Raw genomic sequence first — 25,587 nt, forward strand, 5'->3', positions numbered from 1 at the left:
CTCATTCTCAAAAAAGTATGTTTTTGTTTGACAAACTTTTTTAGTATTGTTGATCTTTTTTAAACAAAAAGTGTCTCATCAGAGATTAAAAACATAACTAGAACGAACACAAGGTGTGATGTTTTCCCCTGCTGTTAGTTTACCTGTCAGTATAAAGTCATTTAAGTAGTTAGAGGTGTTGCAATGCTGCTTGCTCGCTCTTTCTTTTCACGGGGCTCAAGTTGGAATCAAGGAGGAGCCGAGAGTCCTCCGGGGTTTCTCCTGCAACCTGCTCCTCAAATATAAAGCGCTGCCCGTGTCCGCCAGGAAAGACTGAATCATAACGCACGAGCGCCGCTGCCCGCGCGCATCTGCGGTTTCTGCTCAAACCTGTCCTGTGCGCGACTGAGCCATCGCCGGATAAAAACGCGCGGCTCGTCCAGTTCTTCGGGTTGTTCGAGAGACGTCGCCTCGGCCGCACGCGCACCTCAACTTGTCCGCGAGAGTTGCGAGGAGCGCACCTTTAAGTTTGGAGAGCGCAGATGGCGGCGCTCATCAGCGCGTACTCGTCGTGGCCGGAGTCCTTCGAGTGTCCTCCGGGAGACGGGGACGGGCCCGACGGACACGGAGCGCAGAGGACGCCGGTGGACAAGACTCCGGAGCCGCGCATCAGACGACCCATGAACGCGTTCATGGTTTGGGCGAAAGATGAGCGCAAACGGCTGGCGGTTCAGAACCCAGACCTGCACAATGCCGAGCTCAGCAAGATGCTGGGTGAGCGCAAAAATATTATTATTATTATTATTATTATTATTATTATTATTATTATTATTATTATTATTATTATTATTATTATTATTATTATTATTATTGGTGCTATGTTTTTACCGCCAGGCCTCGGACGTTTCACGGAACTTTCTAAAGTTTGGTACTTTTACTTACTAAAAAAGAAACATCTTTTAATCGCAGTTGGTCCGAAATCAGACCAAGTAAAAAGTTTAAAACTAAAAATTACGTTTTTCAAACTCGACAGCTTTTCCAGCTTTTAATAAAGAGCTGGCGCTCGCGCGAATCGGGAATCATTTGATCAGTAAAGTACACACTGAACGCTGGGTATGTATTTGTAAAAAACTAAGCGTTTAAAAGAAAAGGAAAAGTTTAAGTATAGTTTCAAACCAAGTTTCATCGGCATAATAATAAATCAATATTTTTTACAAGCAGTTTTTTTAAATGTTTACCTTTTATATTAACACTAACTTTTACTAAGATAAAATGTAGTTAAAACGTTTTAATTGAGTTTCAAAATAACTTTATGCACATATAGCAGTTATATGTTTTATTATTATTTATATTTAGTTTTATTCCACTTTATATTTTCAACTGAGATGAACCTGATATAAAAATGAAGTGCATTGTTTTCGCTCCATTTAATAACTGGTGTCTCGTCCCCATGTAGGTAAGTCGTGGAAGGCCCTGACCCCGTCCCAGAAGCGGCCCTATGTGGAGGAGGCGGAGAGGCTTCGGGTGCAGCACATGCAGGACTACCCCAACTACAAGTATCGGCCTCGCCGGAAGAAACAGCTGAAGCGCATCTGCAAGAGAGTGGACCCCGGCTTCCTCCTGAGCGGCCTGGCTCCGGACCAGAACGGCGTTCCCGAGCAGCGGGCCCTCTGTCACCCCGGCGACAAAGACGACGGAGGCCCCGGCGGCGTCGGCGCCGGCTTTCCCAGCCCCGGCCCGGCTCTGCCCAGCGTCAGGAGCTTCAGAGACCCCCCCGGCTCCAGCAGCAGCTTCGACACCTACCCCTACGGCCTGCCCACTCCGCCGGAGATGTCGCCCCTGGACGCCATGGACCACGAACACGTGCCCCCCCCTTACTACTCCACGTCGGGCAGCTCGTCCTCAGACGAGCACCATCAGAACCAGTCGCACATGGGCAGCCCACCCCCTTACCACACTGAATACACTCCCAACCAAATCCACTGTGGGGCCCCTCACATAGGTCACATCCCTCACATGTCCCAAAGCGGAGGCAGTGGAGGCCTGATCCCAGGAGCGCCGCTGTCTTACTACGCGTCCTCGTCTTTCCCCCAGATCCACCACGGGCTCCACCAGGGCCACCTGGGTCAGCTGTCCCCCCCGCCGGAGACCCAGGGCCACCTGGAGACTCTGGACCAGCTGAGCCAGGCCGAGCTTCTGGGCGAGGTGGACCGCAACGAGTTCGACCAGTACCTGAACTCCACTGGGCCTGGGTTCCACCCCGAGCAGGCCGGCGGCCTGACTGTTACCGGACACATTCAGGTGGCGTCTTCCGCCACGGCCGCCGCCGCCGCGTGTCCCAGTAGCGCCGCGGAAACCAGCCTCATTTCTGTGCTGGCGGACGCCACGGCCGCTTACTACAACAACTACGGCATATCCTAAAGACAGTCGCAGCACCCATTGCACTCGTGGCCAGAGACACTATGCTTAAAATGGGTGAAGACACTGGGGAGGATGTTGCACTCGGATGCTGATGAGCTTTCTCTCATCCGTAATTTCAAAAGTGCTCATTAGCATCTGCGGGCGAAGTCATTCCAACACAATCAAAGCCCGGACTGAAAGCTGAGCAATATGATTGTCTGAAGCCGAAGAAAGAACAACGTGAGCAGTTGGAGGACTGTGAAGAAAGGGAGATGGACACCTCAGGGACGCCGACGCGAAACACTACAGTATGACGCCTCCACTTGTTCTGAACCGTGGAACCCGAGGAACAATTGGAAAAGACTTGTCCTCTTGTAAATGCCACCAGTTCCTGTCGCCACCTCGGCCTGTACATACGCTCCTTAGAGGCTAATTTAAGTCCTTCGATGTTTTGCATAAACCCTAACTGTAATGCTATTATCAGCGCTTTCCGTTTGAATGTTTGTATCATATGTTCTCCTCAGTTTGGGAGTCTTACCTCAGTAGCTGTAGCTGAATGAGGTGTTAGTTGGACATTTCTTATGCAATTTAACAGAACGGTGTATAATGAAGAAAAAAAGGCGTTTATACTTCTTCTCAAGTACTTAATAATATGTAATCGTAACCTCTACAGTGGAAAATAATAACTATAACTGTTTGCTGATTTAGGTTTGTGAAAGACAATAATTTAAAATAAAGGTCAATTTTTATACTATTGCAGTAGCTACTTGGATATTGGACCCACAGGCAACAAGCACAACCTTTTATTTTTCCTATTAGACGTTGCTGGTAATTAAAGGCATCGTGCAGCAGCAGATGTAACACATTTCTACTCACATAATAAATATATCAAAGCTTGTCCGTCTTTGGATCTGGACTCGCACCGCGTTCCCGTCTATTCCGGGCCCTGTCTCGCGGTCGCGGTGCGAGCGGCCCCGTCCCGACGCCCACGTCCCCCCTTTTTTTCCACCCTCCATCACATCATCCCTCTCCCTCCGTCTCCTCCTGCTTTCATTCCGTCCTGGTTCAGAGGATTAGTGTAACGCGCGGCCGTCGTCACCCGCCTCCATCTCAGCCGCTCTTTGTTTTCCCGGAGTCTTATTCTGGGTGCCATTCTTCGGCACTCTGGACCCCCACCCCCTCGCCCCGTGTTATATCTTGCTGATGCAGACCTTTCGTAATCTGTGCAAAATAAATAAAAAAATAAATCCCGGGGCCTTGTTGACTGTTTTATACCCTGCTAATTTGCCTTGTTTTTCCCCCTTTCTCCTCCTCACTCCTCCCCTCCTCACCCTCTGTTCTCTTGAATTTTTCTTTCTCGATAAAAGGAATTCAGGGGGCTTTTGACAAATCCTGGAGTCTGGCTGGTCTTCCTGCATTTTTTGGGAACGGTTGAGTCGTGCTTCTTGTAAAGAGGATGTGGCGGAGGAGCGGTGTTTCCTGACTGATAAGGGAAAAGCCTCTCTCCGTCAGGATGTTTGGACCTGGCTGGGCCCGGCATTAAAGAGCCAGAGTGAGGGAAGGGAACCCGCTGCTCAGCGAGCGGGAGGAAACGGGGCCGCGCTGATTAGCATCTTAGCTCACCCGTCTCTATGCGGCCGCCATTTTTAAGGGGAGGCTGCTTTACCTTGGTCTCAGATGCACTGTGAATCTGACCTCTCCCCTTTTAACACAACTCGATTAAACTGGCCAGAGTGACAACATTCATCATATATCACTGTTTCCAGCTCTTTGAGGTGGAGGGGAGCTCCTTTAGGGTGGGATCATTATCCTTCGCGCCTGCAGGAGCTCAGCACCCCTCGGAGGGTCCGTGTGATTGCAGTCATATTTTGGACGTGGGATCCAGACAGGTGGAGCCCCAGGCACACGCGCTGAGAAAGCGGCGGTTGCTTCAGCATCGGCCCCGGTGTCGTCGGGGTCAGAGCCTCACACACACACACAGACTCCCCCGGTGAACGCGCCCCGCAGTGCCTCAACAATCACATTCGCCACCTCAGGGTAGGAGACTGTAGCGTGGGCAAGGACAAAGACGCCGGCCTCAACCAGGCATCATGACATTAGAGTCCACACTAGAACCTTAAGGCAGTCACGACATGAGACATAAGTCATAGTTTAAGAAGCAGAAAAAGACTTTATTATATCATATTACTGCTGAGATTATTTACAGTATTATTTAAAAATAAGGAAAACATGTGACCTCCATTTAACCCCATTTTAAAGGTAGTGAACAGGTCACTCTTTGTTTATTAAAGCTGATAGTTTATTAATACATCCACACCTTCTTTCTCGACAGTGGTTAGTGGGAGTTACGCTACGGGAAGCGAGGGCAAAACGCTCAATGTGTCAGATTCAATTCTTTCCTCCCTAGAAGTTGACTCATCACGGCGTTAGGCAGGGTTTGTCTCGGCCATTTGCAGAAACCCTTCGTCGTTCGCCGCGCTGCAGTCGTGAACCGCCTCAGCTCTGCCCTTTGTGCCGGCGGGAACCGGCCGTGCAGCCATTCCTCCCCAATGAGCGTAATCGATCGAATCGGGCTAATTGCATCACTCAAATGCGCACAAGATCAAGAGATTTACAATATTAGCAAATATGAGGGACAGAGGTTGAACAAACAAAGTGCGTCCTCTTGTTATTTCTCTCTGATTGCTGGCTGGCTCGGCTCCAGGCTCAGGTCAGGCCTGTGGAATGAGTCTGTCAGGTAGTCTGTTATGTTTCCTATTTCCTCCCCTGCCGTCATGTCACTTCCTTGGGCAAACAAACAACTCGGCGGCGGTTCGAGCTGCCGCTCACTGCAGCAAGGTAGCGACGAACGGCCCAGTGTGTGTGTGTGTGTGTGTGTGTGTGTGTGTGTGTGTGTGTGTGTGTGTGTGTGTGTGTGTGGAGCCCAGCTGTATAACGTCTTATCCATCTGCCGGGACCGGAGCAACGATCACTTTAAGTATCGTGTCCTCCGGAGGAGGCCGACTGTCTCCTCGCTGCAGCCTCCATTGTGTTGCTAGCTAGCAGCGTCCAATCATGCTGCATTCGGAGGTCCACCGCGTCTGCTATATGACGTTATCTGTGTATTAGCTGTAGGTCGAGAGGAAGTGGCTGATTTGAACTACGTGACCGAGGCGGATCGGTTGCGTGGAGGGAGCTGCCCTTTAAACCTGCTTACTATAGATATGCTGGGACGTGTCCTAGTTGAACCCACTGCATGGCGATCACACAGAATGCAGCAAAGTCGCTGTTCAACGCGATTGTCTGGTTAATCCCTGCAAATAGGAGGCAACAAACCCATTAAGACTAAATGCACCGAACTTTACACCAAATTAAACTTCTGCGTGTGACGGATAAAGACACACTTACATCAGTAAACACTGAATGTTGTCAGAGTGCATTTCCAGTTGGAGTGTGTCACAGGCGCATAATAACCTGTTTACAATTTGTACTTGGCCCCGAATCTGGCCAAGGAGGGAGAAGATGAAAACACACACACACACACACACACACACAGACACACACACACACACACACACACACACACACACACACACACACACACACACACACACACACACACACAGTGAGGGATTATGGGTGCAGCTATTCTTCATCTCATTGTGGCTCAACAACAGGCGGAGTGTGCGGTGGCAGGCAGGCGTGTGCGCCGCTGGACGAAGAATGGACCAGACTCGTCGAGGGACGGCTGCCATGTGGCAGAGGATGTGCGGGGGACGCAGATGGGGACCCCTGGAAAACTTGGGGGAGCGCGCGCGCGGCCAAGGGCCTCCCACCCGTACCTGCGCTGTGAATGCTGCAGCCGAACGGGATCCGGCACCTGTTCTGAGCAGATACAGGCGACCGGCGGAAGCACGGGAGGAGGCCAGCGCCGCGGCTGCCAAGCGGCGAAGGAGAAGGCTAGATTTCCATTTACCCATAATCCCCGGCTGATTAGCAGAGCGACGGCGGCGGGGATCTTAGGCCCTCCTGCGCAAGTATGCGCATTTGACTAAACTCCCCTTGAAACATCACAATCACTGACGCTGGAAAACCTGCATCTGAAAAGTTCTAATACAGATTCGAGCTCCTATTTTTAAAAGGAGCCGCGCTAAATTCAGTGCGTGGCCTATTTTCCGAGGCCGGTCCGCATCGGTGCCGCTCGCCGCGCTGCAGTGCTGTGTGGCTTGTTTTTGACTGCTGCACACTCTCCCAGGGGTGGTGTAACTCTTCACCTCAATGTGGAGGAGGATGTTCCTATTGTGCTTCCTAATTGCAATGTGGTCGTTCCATTTAAGAGATAGAACGTCCTTATCTGTTCCGCGTGTGATCTCACGCTGTGGGAAACAACACGCGGAGTCCTTTCAGATTTCCACGCTTTGATCGAGGCAACGTTTGATGCTATATACATTAATTGACGCTAGCTCAGGGGGCTACTTCCTGCATATAGGCTAAGTATAAGCATTGATTGAGTTAATACTGATAGACACGAACCACAACCCCATCCAAACCCTGACAAAGTCATATTTTAAAGCCTACGTGTCGTTCTATGGCTCTTACTCTCTGCTCTGGTGGCTGTGGCCCCGCCGTCCTCCGCCAGCAGAGTTTACTCCGCACGCATCCTGAGCAGCAGACGCACTAATGGGTCAGATGAGTGATGGCAGCGGTGAGAAAGCCCCTTTTTAACGGATAGACAAAGCAAAGCTCCACGCTGCCCGATGACGGCCTCTGACACCGGCTGAGAGCCGCTCACTTACGATCATTTCAGCAAACAGCGTTCATCAAATGCGCGCGGCAACACTTTTAATCCAACTGCAAAGCTTATCAGTAACCAGAAGAGATGGGATCTGTTGATTAACTTTATTATCCTACTGTGAAATGGATTTATATTGCAGAATAAAACAAAACATGTCAAATGTTGATAAAAGAGTTTCCCCGTCATGGGATGAATAAAGTCTATCTTTCAAATTTCAATATTAGCTGGAGCTTCTTATTTGACACGTTGAAGTCTTTGGGTGCTGATCAAACAAAAAAGCAATACATAAAGGAGCAACAAATGTGATTTACTGCTGCTTATTCAGATATAAAGTACGTCAGCCATGACACGCGGCACTTCCGCTGCCTTGATGTGCTCTGTTTACGCTCAGAAGCTCCGGGGAAGAAGGCTCCTGCCTGACCTTGGCGACGGGTCACTCCGGCATCGTTTCCACGCTCGCTCTCATTCCTCCGAGCTTGCGTCGCGGGCGTAACGTTCGGGATGTTGTTGAGTCCTGGAGCTTGAAGGAACCCCTTCCTGCTGGATGCTCGGAACCGTTTCCTTAAAGGCCGAACATCAAAAATGAGACACATGGACGTGACTCACGCACTCGTCCCCAGAGCTCGGACACTTCGGCTAAAGCGCCACGTTGACAGATTCAAAACAGGATATGAGCTGCGGAGGCTTATGTTTATTACAGATGGCGGAACCCTTAAGAGCAGCCATGGCTGAAGGCTCTGATAAGTAAAACAAGCCGCTTCAGTCACGTATCCACCGTGACACTGAGCTCACAGATCACCAGGCCCCATAGGTCTCAATTAGTCATTTCACATTCCGGCTCACCAGTCCACACACTGTGACAAAGCAGCAGCACAACACGTGTAAACAAATGAAGTCATGCCAACGCGTTCCTCAGAAAGCTCTGACCTCGCAGCTCGGTCAGTCCCGCTCCTGCAATGTTTTACATAGGTTGCATTTTCACAGGCTGGTTTTCCCGAGAGCTTTAATTCTAAGATCTATAAAACCCATTAATTACACCATCCGATGACCTTATAGGCTAATCTGTGCAATTTATAAGAGGACTACATTTTTCCTTTGTAATGTAATATTAATCCTACAGGACGTCTTCTCCTAACATATGCATTGAAAATACCAGATATCATAAGACAAGACCAACCCTATTAAAATATTTACATATTAATATGTATTTTCATTTCTATATCTATGAATATTCTATGCGTCTTTCTGCGTATGTGGAGCTATTCACAGCCTCTAGCGGCCAATGAGCGGAAGCGCATGCGTCAGTCTCTTCCGTCTTATTACAGTACGTCCATGTCGGTGACTCGGTGCAGGCAGACACGGCTTCTCATGTCGGGTTTTTTCTGTATTTACCGTTTAAACATTGATGTTACGTCACTAAACCTGGCTAAACTTTATTTGTAGTGGTAGTATGGCTGAATGTCAGCGTAGTTGTCAGGATGGCCGAGCGGTCTAAGGCGCTGCGTTCAGGTCGCAGTCTCCCCTGGAGGCGTGGGTTCGAATCCCACTTCTGACAAGTAAATGTTTTGTAACATTTCAAACCATTTAAATAAAGTCGCCCAAAAAGCTGATGTGATTGTTATTTCCCGACTGACCAGACAGGGTTTATCGCTGCTCACCCTTCAGAGCATGTCTGAACATTCAAAGACTTCTGAGGACTTCCACAGTAACTCTTACTAATAGGATTGACAATCAATGTGTGTTAAGTTGACAGGTTGTTGTAAAAATAGTGACTGCACACTATAAAGACACTCACATGCTTTTATATAACCACATATACGGTGTAATGGAAGCTGAATTTAAACACCTGAGCCGTGTGTCTTGTCTCTTGTCCTTGTGATCCTTGCTGTGACCCCCTGTTGCAGATAAGGGTTATAAGGTGAGCAGAGGTAAAGCCTGTCTGGACTCTCATTATCACCAGATTAACACAGGTTGATTAGTATTTTATCGGACGTCCTGGGACAGGTGACCTATTCAGGATGGGTCATTTAGAAATGATTGATAGCTTTAAAAGTGATTGATGTATTTCTGTTATATTCTATTCATTTGTCATAGGCTTGCGTGATATTGATTGATTGATTGATTGATTGATTGATTGATTGATTGATTATTCATTTATTTCATATATATATATGATTGATTGCTTTACTCGGGTGTCTTCAACTCCGACCTTGTTGATGAGGCCTTTATCAGAGTTTCAGCTTCTTGAGTGGGATGCTTTAACATATTGTGACTTAACATAGCGAGAGTCTTGTGGCACAGCAGGTTGCACAGTAATCAGCCATGCAGCAACAGGGAGGTGCTAAGCCGCACCATCAGTGCACGCGTGTGAGCTGCATGGCCCCCTGCTGTGACTGTGATCCAAACTGCATCCGGTGGAGGCTAGACAAGGGAAACATGCTCCTCAAGCTTTCAGGATGCAGGTGCAGCTTTTGTTTGAATATTTTGCTAATTTTTCTGGTGTATACATGTCCTTCTGTGAGAAATCTGTTTGTTTTAGAACTTAAAGATCAGAGCTGAGTCAGACTGAGAGTGAGCCCTGGAGTGAAGGGAGGCTTCCTCCCCGCACAGGAAAGCCCACAGTGAGAAGCACGTCCTCAGCACTTGTGAACCGCTCAGTCACTGTCATGACTCAGCAGGGGGTCTTTCTGTCGCCTTCATCCCATGAGTCAGGGCACAATCACTCTGCCCAACTACACCCACCATGACCCATCAGGCTCTCTCAGATTAAAACAGATTGCAGTGCTAGACTTTGACCCACTATGTGTGTGTGTGTGTGTGTGTGTGTGTGTGTGTGTGTGTGTGTGTGTGTGTGTGTGTGTGTGTGTGTGTGCACTCATTACTGCAGGCCAGCTTCATCTGCATTCTGTGGACCCCTGATAAGAGCAACCCTGAAAGGAGTGAGTGATATTTAGATGGAATTTAAATAGCTGCACTTTTAGCACATGCAGGTGGACTAGAGGGTCGGTGCCTCTCTTATTAGCGCTGCAAAATAAATGTCTGCCCATTTATCTTGATATGATGCATGAGATCATGTTTCACCTTCTGTAGCCCCTGTGTTTAATTGCATCTCCTTTATTATCCGATGGCTGTGCTGTAACTTGTGTTGCTATGTCCACACAAAACTAGGTGCCAGGATTTATTAAGTACAGCTGAAACACAGGAGTAGAGCTTTTTCTAAGACACTCAAAAACCAAACCAACAAACAAACAAACAAAAAAACACTTTATATGACAATTTTGGCTGAGCTCGCTGAGCAGGTTGCCCACTAATCACAAAATTGGCATCTCCTCCTGTCAATGTGTGGAGGTGCCCTTGACCAACATTCTGATCCATAATGTTGCTAATGACAAAGCCAGATCCACACATGAGCGACAGATTATTATGATCCCCATTATAACCCAAACTACTGAAAATATCCAAACTACTAAAAGTAGAAATTAAGATGAATTTTGAGTTAAAGCACAGGGATTCTAAAAAGAAGGTAAACTGAAACATCAGCATAAGGAGTCGTCAGTGCTTGTATTACTGAGGACAGAAGAGGAAAAAGACATAGAAATCAAATAATCCAGATATGAATTCATCTCCTTCAACTCACCAAGCGGCATACCTGCTCAGAAAAAATGTGACTGTTGCTTCTGTATCTTAAGATGTTGTGATTACAGCAACACAAACCTCACTGTGAAATCACTAACCTGTTTAGTCAAGGATTCCTGCCTCAGAACAGTGAATTGGTATATGATCCTATTTATGTCTTTTGTTGCATGTGCTATAATATCTGGCTCAGTTCATAAACCACGCATCGTGGGACAAAAGGTGGCAGATAAAACCGGCGACATTCTGCCTATTCACAGATAATCACCGAGCCGTCAGCCGCTTTCTAAAAGTGTGTTTAACGCCCTTTATGCAATGGCGAGGTACAGTACGAGTCATGTGTCCAAAGCATCAGCAGATTTCAGTCCAATCTCAGAGTGATTAGCAGGGCTTTTCAGTCTATCCTTAGCCTCCCATGTATCTGATTAGCAGGTAGAAGCGCTTCTGCAGGGAGGCTTTTGAACTGGTTTCGCTCTCCTGTGTGCACGAGCGCTGGCATTTCTGTGGGAGTTTATATTTTTTCGTCCTGTGGCTTTGGAGGTATTTCCTTTCCTCCTCTTTTGTCCACTGGATTAAGATTGAGGCTCGTGTACTGTAAGTATACGCTGCAGAGACCGGCTGATTTAATAGCAGTCAATTTGAAAACTGATAATAATTAAAGACGTGTGACTAGAAAGAGCTTAAATTGGGTCAGAATCTAAGACACAGTGTTTATTTATATAGAACCAATTCACAAGAAAAGTCAGTTCAAGGCCTCTTTAAATATAGGAACCAACATGTCTTATGCAGAAATGGTTTAAAACAAGGATTCACCTACATAATCCTCCACTATGGAGGACATTTTCTATTTAAGTTGTAGATTATAACAGCAGGTTGGCAACAGCAGTAAAGAGTATTTATGCCAATCACTGACTGTTCTCTGCCAACATGTTCTACTGGAGGAACCACTTGCTGCTTGAACGAGAACAACAGCCAAACCAGTTCTTTATGGGCGTCAGTCAGGCTTAGCCTATTTTTATTTTTTATTTTTATTTTTTCACTCCCAGATTCTGACTCACTCCTATTTGCATCCCTTCCTATCAGACAGCTTCTCCTCACCTCTCCGCATTGTCTCACAAATAATGCCTTGTGCTTATTGCAGATATTTCTGCTTTTCCAAGGTAATCCGTGCCGGCTAACGATGCATTCTCTCCAGTGACAATCCCTGAGGTAACGTCCACTTTCACTGCTCACACAGAATTAAGCCTGTTATTTAAAGTCACTTGGTAGATTCATACATCCGACACGTGTCCTTGTTGCCCCTGTGGTCTTTTAGTCTTTGATCTGTACACGTCTTATGTGCTTTTGATAATAGGGGACATTAGTAACTGATTCCACCTATAATCCTATTGGTCTCCTTTTAACAGGCTTATGTTATGTTTTAACTTAAGTACCTTAAAGAAAGAAGCAGGTGCAGCTTATTCACACAGCAGCCAAGAAAAGAAGCTGCAAAAGAAAAGTGATGACATATTTTACCTTTTCCTCAGGCTGGGACGAGTGGTTCACCTTCCTCTAATCAGCTCGGGAGAAACATGACGGCCCCCTGTCTCTGCGCCGTTCGTCCGCACCCCTGACTTCATCTTCCATCCAGACCGGAGAAACCCGCCGCCCACCATGTCCACCAACAACCACAGCTTCCAGTGCTTCAGCGCCGTGGGAGATGAAGGCTCACATAAGACTTCCCCGTCCTTCAAGCACCACACCACCCGCCTCCCCAGGATCCCCCGTCACAGCGCGGTGGCCCACCGGGACCCGCTGGACCACTGCTACCTCTGCTCCGAGCACATGGGAGCTCTGGACCCTCACGTCTCACCCCCGTGTTACTCACACTATCGCCTCCATCACCCACACCAGTATGTCGTCATGGCGCCGGTCAGGCCCGAGGAGGCTCACGCGGGCCACCACCACCACGCTCATCACAGGCACAACAAGAGGGTGATGCTGGTGAAGAACAGCGACCCCTCGTTCAGGAAGACCATCGTCCTGCACCGCCGGAGTCTCCGCAGCTTCGGGCTCTTCGTGGAGGAGGTTTCTGAGCTCATGCAGTGCCGCGTTAGGAAGCTGTGCACTCTGGAGGGCCGCAAGGTGAGATGGTACACACCTAGAACAAAAAAAGGAAAAATCTTACGTAACCTATGGAGAGCTTGGGAGAAGAGGGGCTGTGAAATATTTGTATTACGTGTTCAGGAAACTTCTTTTTCCAACAGGAAATGTCTGTTGTTGTCCCTAAGTAAACGCTTCGCCTTGTGCTTTAATGTATGAAGAGAACAAAGCAATAGCACATCAACACTAATGTGTTTATATTTAATATGTGCACCTTTTTAATTTTTGCAAAAAGATGATGAGCTAAGTCGAGCAGGACAAACATATTGAGAGTGTGCACGGGGATATTCCGTCGCACACGGCTCCAGACTGTGGGATCTCTACAAATCCCATTAATCTTGGTCAAATCAGTGCTATTTCTGAGCGAGTGGAAGCAGGTCAATGACGAAACTCCACTCCCACAGTTTGATAGCAGATGTGTCTCAGAAATGCGTCTTCCACGGCAATTAATTATCTTCACGTGGGCTCTCTGTGACCGTGGGCGAAGCCATTCATCTGCCTCATTCATCTGAACTGCACAGTCATCGAAAGCGAAAACAAAAAAGCAGCTCAGTGTTTTATAGCTGTCAGTTTAATAGTGTCATGAATATGTGAACACTATGCAGGCATATACACTAGATCCACCCCTGCTAATAAAATAGTGGCAGTAACGTTTCTACAATACAACAACAATTAATAATTACCTTTCTATAAACGGGAAGCTTATAATTCTGCTGAGCAACACTAGCGCTCTCGTGAGTGACGGTGCACCGTCATCTGCTGAGGTTTCCCACAGATCATCCTGGATTAGGGCATTTATCCTGCCTTGACTCGCTGCTCGACTCAGTCTTCGCTCGCAAGGCATCAAAGCAGTCAGCTGCACAACAGAGGAGCCGCTACCTTGACCCAGTTGTGGAATGTTCAGCCTTGTTTCTTAAATAACTGGCGCCTATCAGTTATTTGAAGCATGTTGGTTCCAAATGGAATTATAATTCAGTGATTGCTGTTTGTTTTTGGTCAGATTGACAGCGTTCAGAGTCTCATGCAGTGCCCCCGTGTTCTTGTCTGTGTGGGCCGTGAGCCTTCACACCCTTCCATCGTGGAGAGTTTTCGGAAAACGTCCGAGGACAAACTTCCGAAGTTAACTTCGAAGTCTCACTCCAACGGATGCCACGAAGACCGTGAGGGTATGAAAAGTCACTTTATCAACTCAATTTCTTTTTTTTCAGTTGTTTATTTATTATTTTTTAAAATTTTAAATTATTTAAAAAATTGCTTCCTGTCTCCTTTAAAGCATTGATGGGAAACCAACGACTTCCAGCAAAGCAAAGCGTCCAAAACCCCAAAGTGGAACCTGACAGGAGGTCGAACAGACCGTCTGTGTCATCTGACAAGTCCTTACCAGATGGGACTGATTCTCCAGACAATGTGGATTCACGTCAACCCACTGGCGAAGCAGTGCGAGATGAGGACATAGAGAAAAGGGTTCGCATCAATAAAGATGGCAGCTTGTCTATGGAAATGAAAGTGCGATTTCGGCTACATAATGATGAAACGATACACTGGTCGACAGAAGTAAGAAAGGCAACAGGCAAGACCTGTGAGTACGTCCAAGAACACACAAAGCCCTGTTTTGCACCTGTTAGCGATCAAAGTTATTCAGAGTCAGAAAACATTTCACTCGGTGAACAAGAGGCAGCCTTCGCCAAGCACCTTCAAACATCAGAGCAGCCTCACTGTCCTCACTGCTGCAGTCACTGCCAGAAGTATGACATTTGGAAAAAAGGGAAACGCAGAGCAAGTTGCGGCATTCAAACCTCCAGCTCAAGTGCATCCTCACATACGAAGGTCTCTAGAAAAGTGGTGGTTGAAAGGAAAAGGGTGTCTCGATCGAGCGATGAACACACAGAGCAGGTGGTGGAGGCAGAAACCTGCGTGTCGGCTGAAACTGTGGAGTACTGCACCATCAGGAGTGAGACCTGTTCGCCAAAGGACAACGCACAGGTCACCACCGAGGACGACTGCGGCACAAAGGATCGGGCCGATGTCCAAAGCGCTCAAACGTCGGACCGAGAAGAACGGGCAGGATCTGGTGACCGCGATGAGGATGACGACGTCCCGACCAGTGTATCGAGAACATCTGAGAGAGAAGACGCGGCGATGACGGAGGCACCACCCACGCGGTCGTCCTCAGGCCCCAAAGCTTCAGAGCAACCTAGCAAGTCAATCAAAACAAAAGCTTCACATAAGTGTCAATGCGGAGTTTCTGACAAGGGCCAAGAGGAAGTAGAAGGTGAGGTACGAGACCGATCAAGTGCCATGTCCGTCAAATCCAATGCCTCTGGCAGATCAAACAAGTCTGAAGATGTACAGAACACACAGCGTGAGGATGGAGAAGTGAACCGATCAAAAAGTGCCATGTCAGCTCATTCAAATGCCTCGAATGAATCCAAACAGGCTGAAGAAATAATCCAGGATGAAGAGGAAACACAAGAAAGACCAGTAAGCAGCACATCCGCTAGATCTGAAAACTCCGAAGTGATGTGTGAGCAAAACAAATCAGGGGATGAGGCGCACGAAGAAAGAGCTTTAAGTTCAATGTCATCAAAATCCAAAGCATCTGTTAAATCAAAGGTCTCGTTTCTCCTAAACGAGGAACAAACTGAGGAGGAATCGGCGCAAAGGACTTCCAGTGCCATGTCAGCCAGGTCATGCGCATCTGCAGAGGAAAACAGCCATGAAGCAGCTCAAGAAAATGAGGATGAACCTGGGGAGAGAGCACAAAGTGCACTGTCAGAGAAGTCGAATGAGTCACATAAGTCTAAAGCATCTGAAGCTCCACCTGAAGAAGATGAGTGTAGATCTGTGCATTCGCCCGCGTCATCAGAGGCAGAAGATGCAGATGTAAATTTGGGGGAAGAAGACGAAGACAAAGAAACTCAAGAAGATCAAGACAGAGTGCCAAGTTCCATGTCAATCCAAACCAACACCTCTGCAAGATCAACACAATCAAAAACATCTAGACCTCAGAATGAGGAAAATGCTGAAGTAGAAACTGACGACAGACCGACCAGCGTCCTGTCTGCAAAATCTACCATGTCAAAAGCCTCTGAAGCGGATGTTGACCAGCAGTCAATCGTTTCTGATCATACAACAGAGGACAAACAGGCTGAAAATGAAGAGGGTGAAAGGGCATCAAGTGCAACGTCAGCTACGTCTATCAAGTCAAATGTATCTGTAACATCCAAGAGGTCTGAAAGTGCAGATGATGAAAATGCTGAAGAGAAAAGGGAAGAAAGACCAAACAGCAGAATGTCAGTGAAATCAACGCAGTCAGCCAAGTCCAATATTTCTGCAAAATCAAGCAAATCCAAATCATCTAACAAGGACAATGACGAAGATCATGAAGAAGAAAATGCAACGCAACAAAATGAAGAGAGTGCATCAAGCTGTAAGGATGAGGCTGAAGAAAATCCAAGCTGCATCCAGAATGATGAAACCGAAGGAAGAACATCCAGCGCCATGTCTGACAAATCGTCTAAAATGTCCAAAGTCTCTCACGACGGGTCTCAGGAAAAAAACAACGATGAAGAAGTTGCAGAAAGAGCTCAGAGTGCAATGTCGGCAAAATCTGCCAAGTCAAACGTCTCTGTTATCTCCATTAAATCCAAATCTTCTCAAGTTCTCTCCAAAGCTAATGAAGCATCAGATGAAGCAGAACAGGAACCTGACGAGAGACCACAGAGCTGCGCGTCACATAAATCAGCCAAGTCAAACATCTCAGAAGCATCAAGTGAATCAAAGCACAGTGAAAATGTCACTGAAGACAATGAAGGCAGGGTTTCTAGCGTGCTGTCGCTTAAATCTGCACGTTCGAATACGTCAATCAAATCTGCCAAATCAGCACAATCCAATATTTCTGCCAAATCTAAAATGTCAAAGCCCAGTGAGTGTGAAGAATGTGCTACAGAACAGCTGGAGTACATGTCATCCAAATCTGTTAAGTCTGTAAAGTCCAACGCTTCCGCCATATCTGTGAAATCAAAAGGTTCTGAAATGCTTTCGAAAAACTGTGATGAAGATGAGGAGGCTGACAAAAGGTCAGTCCAGTCCGTTGAGTCAAGTGTTTCTGTCAGGTCCAATAGGTCTAAATGTTCTGCTCGTGTAGCAGCCGATAAAGAAGAGGAGCAGAGCGAGATACGTGCATCGAGCAGCATGTCAGTAGCGTCACATGTTTCTGAGATATCCATAAAATCTGCCGGCAAGACACCAAGTGTCCTGTCAGCTAAATCTGCAAAGTCACTGGCCTCCGCAAAATCCATCAAATCCACTGCCTCTCATGGTCAAACTACTAGGATTCCTGATGACGGTGATGGTGGAGAGGAAACTCCAGGAAGAGTGGAAAGTGCATTGTCAGCAAAAACTGCAAAGTCCAACGTCTCTGTAAGATCCAAAATGTCAGAATGTTCAGATGAAAATGATAGGAAGCAAACTGTAGAAAGAGTTGCAAGCAGCTTGTCCGCTAAGTCTGTCCAGTCCAGTGTTTCAGAAATATCCATTAAGTCTGCAGAAAGAGCACCTAGTGCTAAATCGGCTAAGTCAGCAAAATCTCGTGCTTCTGAAAAATCTAAAAAATCAAACGCCTCTGAAGCTTCTTCTAGCAAAACTGCTGGAGTTGATGATGAGGAAACTCAGGACAGAGCGCAAAGTGTAAGATCAGTGGTTTCTGCATCATCTGGTAAGTTACAGGGGCCGGGTGGCCCAGCTGAAGGAAACAGATGCGATCATGAGGAAAACGAGGAGCGAGCTCCAAGTAACACGTCTGTCAGATCAGCGAAATCCGTCAAGTCAAATGTTTCAGCGGCATCTAAGAAATCCAAAACTTCACACGTTCCCTCAGAGCACGATACGTTGGAAAATGAAGTGGAACAAAGTGAAAACAGATCTGCAACTTCAGCGTCAGTCCATTCAGTCAAATCAGGTGTTTCTGTGAGCTCAGCAAATGCCAAATGTTCTGCTGACAGACCTAAGTCGACTGCATCCGATGCTCCCACTGACACCAGTGCTGCTCCTGATGGAAATTATGACGACGAAACTCAAGACAGAGCAGAAAGCGTAACGTCTGCAAAGTCAGCCACCTATGCAGAATCAAATAAGTCACATGTTTCGGCTGAGGAGAACGAGGAAAGACCTTCAAGCGTCAAGTCAGTGAAATCAGTGAAGTCAAAAGCCTCATGTGTCGTGTCTGAACACAGCGTGGAAGCTGCTGATCCCGAGAACAAAGGCAGAATGAGCCCAATGTCAGCTCAGTCTGTTACATCCAATGCTTCTTCCGTATCGAACAAATCACAATGTTGTGACGTCCAAAATGAACCCAGCTCTGACACCAACGAAGAAGAAAGAGCAGCAAGCAGTACGTCATCCAGATCAGTCCGCTCACATGTTTCTGAAAGATCTGCTGAGTCTCATGCCTCTCAGCTCATCGCTGAAGATGCGATTGAACATGTGAAAACCCCAGAGAGAGCATCTAGTGCCTTGTCAGTTAAGTCTGTGAAGTCACATGTTTCTGCAAAATCTACTAAATCAGACATGTCTGAAATTTGTTCCGGACTGGAAGAAAGCGCAGAGGAAAGAAACGGTGAAGAGGAAAGTCAGAAGAGAGCTCAGAGTGGACAGTCAGTCATGTCTGTCAGATCCAGCAAATCTAAAGTCTCAGACTCAAGAAACACACAGTCCCAAAGGTCAAAAGGTGCTGAAGAGGAAAATTCAGAGAGAGCACCAAGTTGCACCTCAAATGTCACTGAAGCATCTGTCACTCTCAAAGAAAATACTACAAAGGAGGAGAACGAGGACCGTGCCCCGAGCTGTGCTTCCATCAAGTCAAATGCCACAGCTGTATCAAAGAAATCAAAAGCTTCTGAGACTCCTGCTGGAAACAGCACAAACATGGCTGACACTAAAGAAGAAGAAGCAGCTGTCGAGTCAGTTAAGTCGGTGACGTCATCATCCACAAAATCAAAAGCATCAAAAGCAAGAATTAATAAAGACGATGCTGAAGACCCAGCAGATGGGTCAATCAGCGAGTTGTCTGTGACGTCCAGTCTTTCTAGAATCACCACCAGTGAAAAGAAATCTGACCACAGGACACATAGTGCCAAGTCAGCAAAATCAGACAAATCTATTAAATCATCAAAATCAAACAAATTACTAACACCTGACTTCTCAGCTAAAGAAAGTTTAGATTCTATATCAGTGAGATCGGAGACTGCATCTGAAATGTTAGGAAGGTCTGAAGTTCCTGCTGTGACTGTTGAGAAAACAGAAGAAGGGGCATCGACAGTCACGTCATTGAAGTCCAAGTCTTCATCACGTTCAAAAAAGTCAACATCCATGGTGAAAGGAGAAAAAAGTGATCGGACCAAGAGTTCTTCATCAATGAAGTCAGATCTCACTACAAAATCTCAAAACTCCAACCGAACTGATGCTTCCACTGAAGAAGGTGTGAGAAGCAAAGAGTTTGAAATGCTGATGTCCTTCGTTTCTGCACACAACGCAGAGGAGACTCAGGACGCCAACATGCTAACATCTCATTTAGAGGAGGAAGAGAAAGAAGAAGAGGCAGCAGCGGAGGAGGGACAGGGAAATAAATTAAGGGTGATTCCCCGTGAAATGTCGGACGAAAGCGATTTGTCACAGAGCCTGTCCAGCTCTGACGTCGTCAAAGAGCCGTGTGAGATTCCAGCGCCTAGTGGGTCAAAACCTACTAAGGCTAAAGGAACGAGGAACGGTCCAGTGACACCTACGGACATCCCCGATAACAAAAGTGGCAAAAGCAACGCGTGCAAACACAATGACTCCGATTCGAATGACTTTGAGCTGGTGTCGTCCAGTCTCCCCAACACATCCCCTACCGAGGTTGTGAATGAGTGGCTCAGGGCCATACCGGGGGACGGAGACATGTACGAGGTGGAGGAATCCAGCGAGGCAGAAAAAAACGGAGGCACAGCCGAGGAAACGAACGAGAAGGAAAAGAACGACGACTCTGGGGCCGAGAACCCAACAGACGCCAATGGGGGGGTTTCTGAAACCAGTGCCCCCAACGAGGACAGTCAAGCAAACGCAGAGGCACCGAATGAAGACAGCGACCAAGACACCACAAAAACTTTCCACTCCTCTGTGCAGGTGATGAGAGTACTTTTAAGTCCAAAGCTTGACAGATGTAACAGTTTGCCAGAGGTTTCTCCAGTTTACGGGCGTAAACTAAGCACATCAGCTAAAGGCCTCCTAGACTGTCTTGTGAAGTTGCAGCTGATAGACAATGATCCTAAAAATGCAAATGAAAAGGGTGAAAAGTACCAAGAACTAATGAACATTCTTCAATCTCTTTGGCTTTGTGATCCTCCAGAAAACGAGCTGGTCCTAAAGGACAATCAGCAGCACTCTGTGGACGATGAGTTCATTCATACGTCATCCTCTGGCGTGGACGTCAATAGTGGCTCCACTGGCTCTGGCAATAGTAGCGACGGAGTGAAAACTAGTGATGGTGACACACTGCAACCACACACCAGCGCAAATGTTTTAAGGAAAATTCAAGAAGACTGTGAAGAAGAAGAAGAAGAAGAAGAAGAAGAAGAAGAAGAAGAAGAAGAAGAAAGAAGAAGAAGAAGAAGAAGAAGAGAAGAAAGAAGAAGAAGAAGAAGAAGAAGAAGAAGAAGAAGAAGAAGAAGAAGAAGAAGAAGAAGAAGAAGAAGAAGAAGAAGAAGAAGAAGAAGAAGAAGAAGAAGAAGAAGAAGGAGGAGGAGGAGGAGAACACGAAGAAGAAGGAGAAAAAGATCAATGGATACCTGAAAAAGAAGTAGAAGAAACGCAGGAAGACAAGCTAAAGGACGATGACCCAGCAACAGATGAAACAATCCAAAGCAGTGACAGTCCCAGAGGCCTGTCTGAAACACCCCCGTCATCAAACAAAAGCTTAGAGAACGACGGCAGCAGCCAAAAGGTTCCAGGAGAAGATGAAACAGAGGGTCAGGAGAGTCCTTCCCTTGGTGAACGAGCAGAATTGGTCAAAATGCTTTCTCAAGATCCGGATCCTGTTTGGGTGTTAACCTTATTAGCCAAACTAGAAAAGCAGTTCATGACACATTACATCAACGCAATGAGGGAGTTCAAAGCCCGGTGGAACCTGATTGACGGTGCACAGCTGGACGTGATGATAAGTGAACTTGAAACCCAGGTCCGCAAGAGGATCCAGATAAGCATAAACAGGGAGCTGAAGAGGATCCAAGGGGGAACTAGCCTCCCGAGGCCCCCCAAGGAAGCCATGTCCCGAGCATCAACGACCCAAACAGAGGAGAGGAGACGGAGACTGAAGGCTATGCTCAAACAATCAGCTGATCCACCACCAGACAACAGTGAGGACTCTGCAACAGGGACATCGTACAGTGACCAACGCAGCGAGAACGACGACTGTCCATGTGACTCCTGCGTTAGGAAACCAAAGCCCCCACCTTCTGCAGAAGTTATGAATATTGCACCTAGTATAGTGGACTTTGACCTAAAAAGTATTCTAACAATGACGTACAACGATGTGGAGCATGCACAAGCAGCTGACACCGAACGCAACACTGAAACCACAGCGGCATCAGCGGTTGTAGGAACAGCCGTGACAGATCTGGAGGAGGATCAGATCCAGCAAGCCTTTGAAGATGTAGATGAAAAGGAAGCAGAGTATGTGGGTACAGAAGAAGGGTCAGAAAACAATGAAGAAGAATTAAGTGCACAGATTGTTTCTGAAGATACAAATGTAGATATATGTCATGTGGAAGATGAAGTGGTTTCTGCTGAAAATGAAGAGATAGTGGAGAATATGGAGGCACGAGAGGACGAGGAAGTGGAACAGGATCAGTCAGAAGGAAACTGTCTGGAAGCATCTGCAGACACATCTGGAGCCGTGTTAGAGTCTGCAGGCGCAGAAACCGCAACAGAACTCACCTCTGACACAGAGAAAGACGTCATGGAAGTGGAGGATGAGAGAAATGAGGAAGAGGCAGAGGTTGGCGTGGAAGTCGGTGCAAGTGAGAACGAACCTGAGGAAGCAGAGGAGAAATCTGAGGCAACACCAGCTGAAAACCAATCTGACGAAGAAGAGGCAGAGGGAGCAGGAACAGTTGAAAATGAGGAAGAGGTTCCTGTCACAGAAGCTGAAGAAGAAACAACTGAACACGAGGTTGCTGATGATAAGGTGGATGTTATCACAGGTGGCAAAGATGAGGACGATACCCCTGCAGACGCAAGTGAGGAGGAAGAGATGGTTGTCACCAGTGGAGATGAAGTGAAGGAAGAATTTCTGGACGCAGCTGATGACGGAGCATCCACTAGTAACCACAAGTCTGACGAAGAGGAAGATGAGGAAGCAGCGATTGAGGGTGAAGCGCTCGCTTCCGCGTGCACCAATGGTTCTGCAGAAGAGAAGGATGATCCGACCACAGCTCATGACTCATCGGAGGAACACGACGAAGAAGCGACGACCGAAGATGAGATTGTTGAAAGAAACGAAGCAATCGCTGCCACAAGTGAAGATGAAGAGGAAAATGTAGTGGCAACAACTGAAAATGAATCGGAAAATGACAAAGAAGTAGAAGAAGAACAAGAACAAGAAGCTGTGGACAGCGGAGAGGAGACCGGCTCTGCAGATCATGGGACTGGAAATGAAGATGAACCTGCAGAGGAGAAATGTGCTTCAGAGGACGGAGCAGTACCTGAAAATGAGCATGTCCCAGAAAAAGAAGAGCCCGAAGAAGAGGCTGCAGAAGAAGAGACAGGCTCTGATGACGAAGAGCCTGCTGCCACAAGTGCTGAAGAGTCTGACATCAACACAACTGCAGCAAAAGATGGGCATGGAGAAACAGACACTGAAGGTGAGACGGCCGAAGGAAAGGAAATCATAAGCGAGGATGAGGAGGCTGAAGGTGATGTCACTGCAGAAAACACGTCTGTGGCAGGTACGAGTGACAACGAATCAAACAAAGAAGAAGATGGTGACGATGCAAAAGATGCCGTAACAACCGAAGATGAAACCGCTGAGGAGGAAGGCGATGCCGTTGCAACTGAGAAGGACACGGATGAGGAAGATCAAGAGTTTGTCGAATCCACCCACACTGAGAACAAAAATGCTGCAGAAGAGTCTGAGGATGAGTCTGACAAAGGTGAAGCCGAACAAGCGGAGGAGGACGACAATGGAGAACAGACTCCTGCCACAAACGATGAAGATGAAACAGCCGAGGAGCCCGATGTCGTTGGTGACGAAGATCCAAGCAAGGCAACTGCAGAAACGACGACTGCTACTGAAAAAGACACGGACGACGTAAGTGAAGAGGCTGCAGACGACACCAACGCAGCCTCGACCGAAGACGAACCCGAGCAGCACGAAGCCGTGGCAGAAGAGATGGACACAGCAGCAAGTACAGATGAAGCAGATGGGACCAGCGGAGCAGAAGAGGAGGAGGAGGGCGTATCGGCAGCTGAACATGAATCCGCAGAGGAAGAGATTCCAGCCACCACTGGGAATGAGTCGGAATCAGATCAACACGGACCCACGGAGGAGGAGACTGATGATGAGAAGGTGATCGCTGCCACGAGTGAAGATGACATAAAGGAAGCCACCGATACAACTGGACATGAAGACATGGAGGAAGAAGAAGAAGAAGACCCGGAGGTCACCACAAATGATGAAGAAACCGCAGACGAGAACGGAAAGGAGGTCGTCGCCACGGACGACGACGATGCCACGGAGCAGGAGAAGTCAGGCCAGGAGGAAATCAGTGAAGTCGTGGCGTCGAACCAAGAGGGAGAGGAAGAAACCACAGAAGCTGGCGAAGAGGCTGAGGCTGATCCTGAATCTGCAGGAGAGGCAAGCTCCAAAGACGCAACTGAGAGTGAATGTGAGGGAGACGCGGAGAACAATGCAACAACAGATGAAAACGAGGCCGCGGGAGAAGAAGAGACTTCGAAGGTGACCAGTGAGTCAGGAGACGAAGAAGAGAATGAGACTGGAGGAGAAACAGGAGCGTCTGAGGGAGTCGCAGGAAGCGACGTATCCCGAGTAGAGACGCTGAAAGAAGGCGAGACAACGGGAGACGAGTCGGAGGAGGATGAGGCAACAGGTGAAGACGAGGGCAACGAGACAGAGGAACGTGAGACAGAACGGTCTGCAGGGGAATCTGCAGTGGAGGAGCTCAGAGGAGCCCAAGACCTGAGGGAGGAGTCCACGGGAGAAGACGACGAGGTTTCAGTCAGAGAACTCACTAACGACGAAGCAGAAGATCTCGATGAGGTGGTGGAGCTGAGGCCGGAGGAGGATGTGGGTGTGGAGGACATATCGGAAGATGGAGGGACCGAGACAGGTGTGAGAGACGGTCGCCACGGTAACGCTAAGGACAACGCCGACGCCTCCGAGAAGGAGGAAGAGGAAACCGAGGCGCCCAGCGAGGACTGCAGGGGATTCCTGGGAGACGAAGAGGACGAGGCAGAGGAGGATTCGGACCGGGGGAGAACAGACGAGGACGAAGAGAGAGACTTTGTCCCGAGCAGGAGAGAAAAACCGGCGGCGGCGAACCGGGCGGCCGAGGAAGCGGCGCTGGTGCCACTGGACGCCTTGACCAACGTGGAGTCTGAGGACGGGGCTTACGCCGACGTCGAGGACTCGGAGACCGAAACCAACGGCCAGGATGACGTCACGAGCCTCGAGTGGAAGGTGACGAAAGCGTAAACTGAAAGCAGGCGAGCACTAAAGAGACACAAGCACTTTACTAGCGTTTCTATTTGTATGACGATGCTGGAAGGACCGCCAGTGTTCTTCTTTCCTCTTCATCTTGAATGTTTAACATTTTAACTATCATGCAGGTAACAGGTCGTGTTCTAGCGCCGGATATTAGGAGGAAAACTGAATATTTATTACTCTCAGTGTCAGCACCTTCAGTAACTGGTTTCTAGATGTAACCAAATAAAATGAAAAGTAGCAGAAATCCACAACAGGATGTGTCAGCAAGAACATCGATCACTCTGTACGACAGAGTGCTAAATGTACTGTGGCAAATTAAATGTACTGGAACCATGTTTCTGTTGGTGTTTTGCAAGATAAATGATGAAACAAACAAAAATAATATTACATCACACAGTGAGGAACCTTTGGGCCCCACCATTTTGGCTGTGGTCCAAACGGTGTGGTTCAATCCTTGTTCAATGATATTGTGTAGTCAATTGTGTGGAGCCATTCACACCTGAACGACCGGTACCAAGGTCCATACGCTTTAACTCAGGTTCAGGGGGAAAGAAACAGGTCTGTGTCCTTAATGTGACATTGTTCCTCAAAGAAGAAATGTAGTTAACAGCCACTGGACTCCAAAACCTGGTTTACGGCCGAACGGTCTGGAATGCGCTGTCTTGACAACCCTCCGTCACAGCAATGCTGCGGGCTGATGACACGAGACCCGGGCCTCAAATCTTCTGGAAGAGCAAAGGGTTTTGGGGAGGAAGCACCTGCTCGCTGGCACGGGCGCCGTTTCCACGGTCAACACTGGAGGAGTGAGGAACGTCATCCGGAGCACAATAATAAGGGGCTTTCCCAAAACCGTGTTTACTTCACAGCTGCAAAGGGTAGCTTCAGCTGCTCATACTGTAAT

General features: G+C 47.7%; 2 protein-coding genes and 1 non-coding gene across 3 annotated transcripts; all 3 read left to right on the plus strand.

Annotated features, from left to right (window-relative positions):
• Positions 1 to 297: 297 nt before the first annotated feature.
• sox7 (SRY-box transcription factor 7) lies at positions 298 to 3,135 on the plus strand. Its single transcript, XM_029141378.3, has 2 exons — positions 298 to 753; positions 1,436 to 3,135. The coding sequence occupies exons 1-2, from the start codon at positions 522 to 524 to the stop codon at positions 2,398 to 2,400; spliced, it is 1,197 nt and encodes a 398-aa protein (XP_028997211.1). The 5' UTR covers positions 298 to 521; the 3' UTR covers positions 2,401 to 3,135.
• Positions 3,136 to 8,625: 5,490 nt separating this feature from the next.
• Positions 8,626 to 8,708, plus strand: trnal-cag (transfer RNA leucine (anticodon CAG)). The gene has a single exon. It is a non-coding gene; the product is annotated as a tRNA-Leu (tRNA).
• A 2,678-nt stretch (positions 8,709 to 11,386) lies between these two features.
• Positions 11,387 to 25,021, plus strand: rp1l1b (rp1 like 1b). The gene is given in 4 exon segments (XM_055506517.1): positions 11,387 to 12,910; positions 13,929 to 14,094; positions 14,202 to 20,620; positions 20,622 to 25,021. Coding segments are annotated over 4 exon segments (11,109 nt in total). The 5' UTR covers positions 11,387 to 12,439; the 3' UTR covers positions 24,675 to 25,021.
• Positions 25,022 to 25,587: the final 566 nt, after the last annotated feature.

Source organism: Betta splendens, chromosome 24 (assembly GCF_900634795.4).
Source record: "Betta splendens chromosome 24, fBetSpl5.4, whole genome shotgun sequence".
Lineage (NCBI taxonomy): Eukaryota > Metazoa > Chordata > Actinopteri > Anabantiformes > Osphronemidae > Betta > Betta splendens.